Source organism: Nestor notabilis, unplaced genomic scaffold (genome assembly GCF_000696875.1).
Source record: "Nestor notabilis isolate BGI_N333 unplaced genomic scaffold, ASM69687v1 scaffold30341, whole genome shotgun sequence".
Classification (NCBI taxonomy): Eukaryota; Metazoa; Chordata; class Aves; order Psittaciformes; family Psittacidae; genus Nestor; species Nestor notabilis.
This window is the reverse complement of record NW_009913858.1, coordinates 5,939-17,217: the sequence shown is the minus strand read 5'-3', so window position 1 is coordinate 17,217 and position 11,279 is coordinate 5,939. Positions and strand designations below refer to the sequence as shown.

At 39.6% G+C, this 11,279-nt stretch overlaps 1 protein-coding gene across 1 annotated transcript in view; it reads left to right on the top strand.

Moving 5' to 3' along the window:
• The window catches only part of LOC104412634 (pleckstrin homology domain-containing family G member 1-like), a gene marked incomplete at its 5' end in the record, with an annotated part of 17,396 nt that overhangs the window by 2,537 nt on the left and 3,580 nt on the right, over window positions 1-11,279 (top strand). The window contains 10 exons of the mRNA XM_010023394.1: window positions 1,722-1,904; window positions 1,990-2,085; window positions 2,201-2,287; window positions 4,673-4,706; window positions 5,706-5,801; window positions 7,032-7,070; window positions 7,550-7,572; window positions 8,416-8,634; window positions 10,174-10,290; window positions 11,100-11,279. The exon at window positions 11,100-11,279 is cut by the window's right edge and continues 1 nt beyond it. Coding sequence (XP_010021696.1) covers window positions 1,722-1,904; window positions 1,990-2,085; window positions 2,201-2,287; window positions 4,673-4,706; window positions 5,706-5,801; window positions 7,032-7,070; window positions 7,550-7,572; window positions 8,416-8,634; window positions 10,174-10,290; window positions 11,100-11,279 — 1,074 coding nt within the window. The remainder of the gene's footprint in view (window positions 1-1,721; window positions 1,905-1,989; window positions 2,086-2,200; window positions 2,288-4,672; window positions 4,707-5,705; window positions 5,802-7,031; window positions 7,071-7,549; window positions 7,573-8,415; window positions 8,635-10,173; window positions 10,291-11,099) is intronic.

The window sequence follows — 11,279 nt, the reverse complement described above, 5'->3', positions numbered from 1 at the left end:
TGGTGGGCGTGGGGGGGGTATTTAAAAGGGAGTAATAGGTTTATACCATTCCAGAAATCTACGTCATGTTATTTTTTGTCCTTTTTTTTTTTCTTTTTTAACATAAATTCAATTATTTGCCCTCCTTTGTTTGTTTGTTTGCTTTTGTTGTTGTTTTTGTCTATGTGTAGGGACAAGAGGGCTATGTTTTGTAGCATCTTGTCTGCAGCAGTGTAACCTTTGCCACACACTGCTGGAAATGCTTGCTAATGACTTCTAGCGAAAGTCTGCTATAAATCTGAGTAATGATAACCAGTAATATTTGGCAAAAAAAGAGGATTAAATGCTTTTGGGGAAGAAAATGTTTTTTATTTTTTTATTTTTTTATTTTATTTTTTCAGCTCAGCTGGCAAATGTATGGGGTTGTGGAGAACATTTATGTTCCTGTTTACCAAAAAGTAAAATCTGTTTCTGCAGCCATAAGGATAGGTCTTCTGAGAGCTATCACACTGCCTTTTGGTCTGTAATGTTGCAAGTAGTGCAACAGCAATTCCTGCACAAAGTCACCCTCAACAGTGGTGGACTTGATCCCTGTGCTGTACCTTGACTTATTTATGTTTCTTGAGAGATCTGATAAAATACAACTTTTTTCATTTGTTATGTTTAATTTTTTTGGTTTTTTTTAATAACAATCTTGTGTACAGTCCAAAGTATGATGCTTTGGGGTTTTCTTCCTATGAATCCTCTAGGCTGCATTTGTGCTTCAAATGTACTAAGACGTTTTCTAGCTGAATGCTGTATTAAAGTGTAATGCCCTAGAGAAACCAGTCTAGGATGAGGATATCTGCCCCTGCTTTGCTAACGCTGCCAGATTTGAAGTCCAATGGATGTTTGTAAAAATTTGCCTAGTTAAGGTTTAGTTTGCTTTTAGAATTTGCTGTCCCGTGCTTAAGTCCTGTGTCATTGCCATTGACAGAAAAAACAAGCAACTCAAGGAAACGAGAATAGCCAAAGCTAAATGACACAGGCTTGCAAAGATGTTCTCAGATGTTTCTCCAGGTTTTGGTTTGTTTTTTTTTTTCTTTTTCCTTAAGTAATAAAAAAAGCTGAGAAATAGTTATGGTATGTATAAAAATCAATAAAAACCCAAATCTTTATCTTCAAATGGCCAGTTGACCAAATCACTTCTGGTCCTTTAGTCTTCTGAGAAACATCTCTTCAACCTGAACACCTCACAGAAGTGCCTTCTCTGATGGAGCTATAGGACACAAACACAGCGTTATAACTTGTTCAGTGGGGGATCACAACTGCAGGAGGATAATCAGGGTGAGAAGGAAACGTTAAGAGGGATTGGTTAGGGACATAGAGGGGAGATGGAAGCAAACACGAGAGAGACTGATGACTGAATTACGGACCATTTTTCTTCTCCAAGTCCAGGGGGCTGTACTCTTTTATTACAGGCTGCTCCAGGGAGCTCAGGGCTCTTTGCTGGGTCCACACAAAGGCAGCAACCAGTGCTCAGGAGCGTATGTATTAATCTGGGCTTAGCAATAGGCCTCCAAGCATCTGGCTGCAATGTTGCACATAACCTAGAAACCTCAGTGCTGGTGTATGGTGACTTTCCACTGTTGGATGCTGAATGTAATCTAGCAGAGTGGGAATGGCTTCAGCAGATTCTTTGAGTCTTCATTTCAGGAAGATCTTTGAAATAAGTGTTGGTTGTTCTTCTTGATCTGTTGCAGGAGATACAGAGTTTGCTTACTAACTGGAAGGGGCCAGACCTCACGAGTTATGGGGAGCTGGTGTTAGAAGGAACATTTCGCTTTCAGCGAGCCAAGAATGAGCGCACATTGTTCCTCTTTGACAAGCTGCTGCTAATTACAAAAAAGAGAGATGAAATGTTTGCATACAAAGCTCACATACTGGTATGTTGGAGATCAGGGGATAACGTGCTGTCGCCAGGACTCCCCAAAACTCTGTGATTCACATCATTGCCTCTCTTTGTTGCAGTGTGGGAACCTGATGCTTGTTGAAGTCATACCAAAGGAACCACTTAGTTTTAGTGTCTTCCACTACAAAAATCCCAAGATGCAACATACTGTCCAGGTATGACAGAAACCTCCCTGCCCATTGGATAGCCTCACTGATGACTATGCTCTTCCTGACCTTGCATAACACAGTGATCATGCATTTTCTCATGGTGCTACAATGTTTTTATTAGGCAAAGTCGCAGCAAGAAAAGCGTCTTTGGATTCTTCACTTGAAGAGGTTAATTCTAGAAAATCATCCTGCTAAAATTCCTGCCAAGGTAAAAATTATTAAACACCCCTTTAACACCCCCCCCCCCCCCCGCCCCCAGAATGCACCTCCTTGTATGTGTGTAGTAACTTAAAGTAATCTTAGCTGCAAGATGCATGGCAATTTACAGAAAGTTTAGACTCCAAGCGATTAATACATTGTTTCCTTATGTCTTTGAGTCCCTCAAAATTAATGGGAAAGTTCCACTATAAGCATTTACAGGGCTTGGTACAGAAGTAGAAGAATTTAGCTGGCTTAGCAGCATCACTGTCCACATTAGGATTTGCCTGCTAAGACGTCAGTAACATAGAATCACCGAATTAGAGAATGGTTTGGGTTGAAAGGGGCTTTAAAGCTCATCTAGTCCCAACCCCCCTGCCACGGGCAGGGACACCTTCCGCTAGACCAGGTTGCTCAACACCGCGTCTTGAACACTTCCAGGGATGGGGCATCCACAGATCCTCTGGGCAACCTGTACCAGTGTTTCATCATCCTCACAGTAAAGAATTCTTCCTGATACAGGGATGCAATGTCAGAAAGCTTGTATGTGAAAGCATACCTTAGCTTGATACTCCCTGCCTGTACAGTTCCAACATGCTTAACTGCAGCATGTGTAGATGTTACCAAGCTAATTTTAATCTGTCTTGGTTAGATATCATAGAAGTGAAGCCATTTGCAGCACACACTTCACTTTACAAATACATACACATGCCTGAAATGAACCCTGCATCCTTAGCTGGGACATTTAGGCCCTTCTTGATGAGACAGTTTGCAAGCTTTATGCTAGAGAAAATGAGGCACTGATGTCATCTTTGTAGCTGTAATGTCTTGGAGTAGGGAAACCTGGTCTTTATTTATGAAATCATGTCCAAGAGCTCCAGGTGATGCTTCCCAGTGTAACATACTGCAACACAGTTTCCCTCACTTTTCTTTCTTTTTCCCCAATGACTTTTATGCTGTAATGGCTGAAAAATGTTGTCTGCAACTGATGTACATGGAGCTGCACTAACTCTCACTTTCAACAGTTCAACAAAAAGAGAATTATGGGACAAAAAAGCCCTAGAAGTAGCTATTACTAATTCTTCCCTTATCTTTTTGTTGACAGAGTTTATCAAAGGTATACTATTTATGCTGGTATCTATACTTATAATGTAAATACTCGTTGTAGTTTATTAGGCTGTAAAAAAAACATGCTACAGCATGATCTCAGCTTTTGTATCAAGATACTTTATCATTGCATGATTTTTCTTAAAATCTGTGGGGGAAAAAAAGTGTAGCCAAAAATAGAATGCCGTTTTCTGCTCAGAGAAATAATCTCACTTGAGAAGGGAAAAGTCTAACCAAATAAATATGAGGTTTTCTGCACTTTTTTTCCCCCTCCCTTTGACAAACCGGTAGTAGCTAGTTACAAGATTTCTCTGCCGCGGCTTTGAACAAGTTAGTAGCAGTCCACATCTGACGCCTGGTGGATAACTACCGAACTGCACCTATAAAAGGGCAAGCAGGTTACATAGGATATTGTATTTTAGATTATTTTCTTATTAGCTCACGTGCCTAATAAAACATCCAGATTCCTATTAAAAAAAAAAAAGGTGAAAAATTTTAAGCAATCATGAGACACTTTTTATCCTCTTCAATCTTACTTAAACCAAATGATGATTTAGCTTTTTTAATAGCTGCTCCGCAAGGAAACTCTTACAGGAAGCAAGGTTGGTAACGTTTTCTGCACCAACAACTTCAGAGCTGAAAAATAACAAAGGAATTAAATGTCTGGATTATTAGGGAGGAAATGTTCCGTGAATCACCAAAAAAAAAAAAGAAAAAAAAAAGAAAAGAAAATGTGATTCCCAGATATTAGGGTGTTCTGTGCCGATCCCAGCAGAATATGGAGACATGTATTGACGGCTCTAAATTCCAGGAGCTGCAGGGAGATCTCTGGAGGTGTGAGTCTCCATGGAGGAGACCCAGTGTATGCAGCATGCTCTTAGCACAGCACAACCTCTGTCTTCGAAGCTAAAGCAGTTTTTGTGGTCAGTTGTGCCATCACTACATCCTCCAGCAATTCCTTGCACCAGTGGGTGGGCAGGTGCCATAGGTACATGTTGCTCCCCTTGTGCTGCCAGAAGGGAGATGGGCACTCAAGGCAGAGTTGCCAGGTCCATGAACAACAAGGGTTTGTGTGAAACCTTAAAGATAAGCTCCTGCCAGCAAAATTCTTCTTAACGTATCGTGTCCAATGCACAGAGTAAGACAGAAGGTAATGCTGCTAACTATATTTATTAGTTCAAAAATTAAGCTTGCTGTTGTTTATATGTAAACTCACTACTATCTGTAATACACAGCACGATTCGTCCTTGTGCTTACAGTTCAACTTTTTCGTTTGTTGTTTTTTCAGGCCAAGCAGGCAATTCTAGAAATGGATGCCATACGTAAGTTGGTTCTTTTTCACTTTTGTTTTAAAAAAATGAATAAAAACACCTTCAAAAGTGTGGCTTTAACTGTAGGTTTCATCTGAGACAGAAGACCAGCCTTATTTATCTTCCCTGAATTCTGACCTTGCTGGAAAATCCAAAATTGGGTGCAGATCCTGTACAGCTCTTTAGGCACTGGTCTGCAACCAACAAGTTATGTCTCATAACAAGCAAGAAGGAGGCACATAAGACCACCTGTAAACACTGGACACCCTCTTTTCCTCACTCCATGCTGGCTAAATGTATGATCTTTTCTGTGTTGTAGCATAAAATCCTTCTGGCTAGTACCTACTGAAGAGCTAGCAGTAAGCAAAAGCAGCTTACTGTTATGTAGCAATGTTATGCTGGCAAACCTACAGCTGGAGAAAAGGGGGGCTTGTGCTTATGTCTGAAGAGTTTACCTGTGTGTCCCAGGAGCCACCTTCAGAAAGCACATGTGATGCTGCTGTCTGCACTCTGAGTTCAGTCTCATCTGCACGGTCCCTGCTGTTGCATCTTCCGCTTGCTGCCTTTGCTGGTGCAAGTTGTGTTAGCTCTTCATGTTGCCAGTGATCCCTAGCAGTGTAGGAAATGAGAACAATAGTCCCACGATCGTCCTGCTGAGGAAGTCTTGGAGTAAAGCAGGCTCGTTATTTATGCATGTAGTTGTTGTAGACAATTGGTCAGGAAGGCTCTGACTGAGAAACTGCAAACACCCCCCATTATGTTGGAGAAATGTTGTTGGGTTAGCCATCTGGAGCAAGGCCCAACTAAATGGGCAAAATGTTGCTATGGAGGGGTGGTTAACAGCAACCCCACAGCAGCATATCTGCTTGTGTTGCTCCAGGCTCTGATGAAGTTGCCACTGCATCAGTCATAAAGGGACGATGGCACTGCTTCCGAAGAGAGCTGCTGAGGAATGTGAAGTGACACATTTGTCACTCTTATTTATTCTTTGTGCCTATGTTTGTTCCACAGATCACCCAGGCTTCCACTATAGCCCTGAGGGAGAAACAAAATCATTGTACCAGCCTAAAGAAGGTACTGCTCCTCAAAGAGTGAGAAGGAAATCAGGTGAATAAACTCCTTTATCACCAAGATGACAAAAGAGAAAACAAGCTGGGTTGTTTACAGTAGGGTGAGACTGGGCATGTGGAATTGGCCTGTAACCTGCACTCCATGCAGATTTAACATGGCACAGTATCTCTTGGATATGGGCGGACCATCTTACTAACCATCTGTTGTTTGTGTGATTTATTTTATTTTTTTATCCACTGTTTGCATTTAATTTCATGGATATACATTCCTAATGCTGGATGCATAAAGAACAGTTGGTACTTACTAATGGATAAAAGAATGCATATGCAGGAAAGCCAATTGCACTATTTAAACCTGACATTTCCCCTCCCCTGCCCCCAAAAAATTAAGTCTCAGAAGTGGTTCCATCTTGATTATGATAAGCTTGTTATTTCAGAACATAATTACTATCCTTACTTAGTGTAATGTCTGCCTTACGGATAATAGAGGTTTGAAACGTAGCTATGCTGACTTTGGGGTTTTTTTCCTCCTAGCTCAAACATACACCCATAATTACTGTTAGTTTCCTCTTGAAGTCACTTCCAATGTCTGTTTAACTGGGTGACTTCATATTGCAGTCACTATGTTCCTCTTCAGTCTTGCCAATTTGAAGTATGTAACATTGTGTATTGGGAATGACTCAAACAAGGTTCATTAGAGTATTGGTGTGGTGATTTATCATGGAGCAGCATTTGTGTCTGAAAAAACTATCAAGGTTTAATTGCTTTCCAGACATCTTCTTTTGTTTCTGAGGTGAAGGATTGCATTGGTGCTGCTTTGCCTGTGAAAGGAATAATACAAAATGCTGATCTAATGGCCTTCTATGTAATGTTCAGCTGCTACATTTTAAAGCCCTACTAAGCTGTTGGTACCTCATACATGTTTCTAATAGGAAACCTCCAGCAACTTAGAGCAATAATAGAGATGACCAAGTTTTTTGAAAGCAGGAATCTTAACATGGGATAGAAATTGACATGTGGCTGCTTGCATGGACGGCAGCTGCTATTACATTAAGAAACATGTACTTTTTTGGTAACAGCTGTAGGCTTGTCACTTCACAAATACTTTTTTTGCAAGGAAATCCAGTAATTAAGAAATGAAGATCTGGCTTCCCTGCATGGGCTCAGCAGTTTAAATTTTGGTTTCAGTGTTATAAAGAGTTGGCCAGGATGCCCGTAATTGTCTTCAGGATAGTGGAGTACTTAAACATGATGTTGTCTTTTTCAGAACCCTCATCTAGAGTCCATAAAGTTTTGAAGTCAAATGGTAAGCTACTTTGTCTACTGTTTATTGACCCAGTGCTTCTGTACTTTGTAGAACTATTAAAGATGGATCCTTTTCTGTTACAATTTTCCCTAAATATATTGAAGAGGAGGGGAGTGGAGGAGGAAGCATGCAAAAAAAGCAAAATGTTAGTGTTTAAATCTAATGTCTGCTTGTCCCCACTTGGGTTCTGGTCCTGTAAACATCCTAGCTGGCAACTGAACACACAGAGCCTTGGCTGTTGTGAGTAGCTGCTTATATCATATCTGTGTTGCAAAAACAGAGCGTCAAAAGGAACGGTGATAAAACTCATGCTGTCTCTGTTTTATCACAGTCCCTATAGTCTGTTTGCTCAGCTGCTGCTGCATTTAACCCCCTTTTGGGAATTCATAACTGGGATATTAGCGTGGCATTAAAATGGGGCATAGACTGACACCGGTTTGATTATTTACTTATAATGAAGCATATATTTCTGTTTTCAGATGTAAGTCCAGATATGCAGAAGGTAAGCTGCTTCTTACATTTCTTGATTTAATACTTTCAGGTGCCTTAGAGCACAGTACTTGCTGTAGAGTCTGCATCTTGGTGTGTTGATTTTGAGAATGGAAACAAAACCATAAATGTTATTTAACATCTCCAGTAAGATTTCTGGAATGAAAGCAATAGAAATGCAGCTATTTCAGGAATAGCTAATGAAGAAAATATGACTGATGCATATATTGTTGTACTTTATAATACAGAACAATCAATTATGAATGCTATAGGGTATTTAAAACTACCACTGTAATAATGGAAATGCTTATATAAATGTTTAAAGATAGTGTTTGCCCTTTGGAGCATATAGTCATTGCATTTATTAAATAAGACTGGAAAGTTTGAGCTTATTCTGATATGTATCATATACATAAATCACAATATATGACCAAAAAGAGCAGATACAGCTTATGCAGATGGAAATAAGCATTTCTAATTTTCACATTTTCTGTTAGAATTTGCAATGAAGTTCCCAGTGCAGTTTGGAAATCTCATGTTGAATTTTAGGTTCTAGGGTTTTTGTTGGGATAGAATTTAAAGTGTGTGTGTGTGGAACATTTACAAGCAGGATACATTAGATATGACTTCACTGGGATGCCATAACACTGAAGCCCATGATTGGGGTGGAGGTTTTTACATATATTTTTTCAGTTCTAAATATTCTATGAAAAAATACTGATTATTTCACTTCTTTATCAAGCTTATTTCCATGCAGTAGCTTAAATGCTGCTTATAAGTCTGATGTAAAACAGTGTCTTACTAAAATATATAATCTCTAGAAACTTTTAATCAAAGTTTTGTGGTTTTTTTTAAGCGTATCAGTATTGAAGGAGCCCTCTTATCTCAAGCAACCAAACTAGGATCAAATGAAGGCCTGCTGAATTCTAGAAAAAAGGTTTCATTGGAGCCCAATGGGCTGGAGAGTCAATTTCAAGAGTCCATTGAGCCAGCCTACAGCAGTGATCAGGACGAAAATCTTCAGACTTCTGCTACAGAGCAGATTGATGCTGATGATGAAGAAGAAGCTGAACAGGTAAGAACAAACAGGAAAAAATAAAATCCTTTTTTACTGGGAGGATGGACAAGGGATTAAAATGGTCGGTAAAACTGCAAGGAGGCAGGAACATGTTACAAGTGTTTACAACTTTCTCTTAGAAATATTTTTATTTAGATTTCAACTCTCTTGCATTTTAACAGAGAATAGGAAAATTGGCCCCTTTACAGAGGGAGAGATCCCCACTGCCTGAAAGAGGTTTTACATAGTCCTTTGCAATCCTCAAGCCTAGTTGTGACAGAAAGCTATTGCTTTTACCCATTGCACACAGCTGACCTTTCCTTGCTTGTCCAGCTGATGCCGTGAAAGAAACTTTTTCAGGCCACATGCAGAGACATTACCTTCAGCTCTCCAAACCAACGACTTGAATATTAAGTTAAGATTCAGGCACTGCCAAGGGTGATAGGGTATTTCTTGATCTAGCTGCTGGCAGTAGCTAGGAATATGTGAACTTCAGTATGAGTTGCGAGTAGGATTTCTGAAAATTATAATCTTTATCTGTTACTACTACACTGGTGGTAGTTTTCCCCACTTCGCATGATGTTTCCACATGATTGTAATGCATCCGAAAGGCTAAAACCCCAGCTTTGAAATGTGCTTGTGTTACAGAATTTAGATTTTAATCTTTATTTTTTTTCTTTAGTAGATGCTGAGGTCATAGCCTTGTGTGGTCCATTTATTTTGTGAATTATCCAAAACCCATTATTGAATTTCTTCTTGATGCTTATTGTAATTTCCTGTCTGAAATTACACTATTTTTATTGTAAATCTTTGATAAAATAGTATCTCTTTTCAGTGTAGTGCAGCGTCTTGTTAATTCTCCCTCTTCCTGACATGAATAAGTACAAATGAATGAGTAAGTGCAAAATAACACCACTGTAAAATGTATAATAGTAGCTTGATGTTTAATCCTTGAAATGGCAATGGTACTTTCTTAGATTTGGCCCGTTCCCACCATATGTGCCCTTCACTCTGAATTAATTTGGACACTACCTATCATGTAACATTCTGGCCTTTTGTTTGTTGTTTTGGTGGGGGGTGTTTCTGGGAAATTAGGTGACAGCATATTTTTTAGTTTAGACCTCTTTCTAGTTTTCAAGACTGCAAGACTATCAAGACTAGAAGATTATCCCCTCCCCTTTTCAAAACCAAACCCAAACCTTTGAATATTGTATTTGTGTGTGACAATCTTCTGTTATAAATTTGGGTGTGAGATAAAGTCCTTCCCCTTGCCCAATTTCTATATATTCTTCTATATCTATATTTTTATACACAGATTATGTTTTCAACTACTTTTGAGAAGTTGTATGGACTGGTACAATTTAACTGGTTATTGTAAAGAAAGTTTTCTAGGCTCTGAACCATTCTTGTGGCAGTGCTCTGACTACTCGTGAGCATTTTGTTCTCCCACTGTGGATGCCTGGCCTGTTCTAGCTGCTAGTGATTCTTCTGAACAAGACTGTACAAGGAACTGTAAATTTTATTACCACTCCCTTGTTCTTTTCTTTTAAATCACAGGCAGTGCAGCAAAACTCATTGCAGAAATCAAAAGGGGGAAGAAAAAGACTTAATAGTCAAGCTGCTGAAAATGTTGAAAAACGAAGAAGTGTTAATCTCAACAAGTGTGAAACACAGGTATATATATCTTTTTAACTTCTATTTTGCTATGCATCATAGATATGTCAAAGAAATCTGTGTTTTTCCTATGTAGACAGATAAATAATCTTCTGTTTATGTCGTGTTAACATGAATAGCATTGAAACATTTGTCTGCATGATGAAAGACTATTATTTTGGGGGCAGACTAACCAAACCAACCAGTGTTAACTTAAGCGAAAGAAATCATCTTTCCCTTTCCTTCCCAACCCCTGGCCAGGAACATCTACAGCATCCTTCATGTTAGCATTAGCAGTCATGTGGCCTTCCTGTAAATAAGATCTGTTAGTGGAACTGGACGAAAGCTTACTCCAAAAAGAAAATGAGATTTTCAGTGGTATGTGCTAGACAGCGTAACATACCTTTCTGCTAGGGTTATAGGCAAGGGGAAAGGGAGGAGAACAAAACTTTCTGGCACAAGCCCAGCGTCAAGTTAGCTTAACCCAACTATGAAACTGCAAAGTTAGCATGAAAAGTTTAATCTAACTCCTGCCAAATAAATTTGCTTTTAATTACTCATGCATTAACATAAGCCAGTTTTGTACTTGAAGTACGATGTTACTAAAGGCCAAGAGTGAACTCTGAGCCATGAAAAGGGTTAGGAGGCAACGTAGTCTGGCATTGCCATCTTGGCTCTCTAGTGAGTAGCCTTCTCACCCTGCCCATCTCCGTCTGACTCTGTGCTGCGGGACACACTGGGACTATGGCAGTTCTGTAAATGCAGGGAATCATGATATCCTATTGCAGGAAATAATGTTAATGTTACCTGCGTATTTCAAATCTCCACAGACCTCCAAGGACCCTTCAGATGAAGAGTTAACGCAGTTGAACACCGATCTTCCATTTTCCCTCGCAGCTAGACAGCCACAGTTGCCTAGACAGTTTAGCACACCCCAGAGCAACTCGCTGATCATGAATATCCTGGGGGGAAGTACCTCTGTCAGAAACATCTGGACTGACCATCAGATC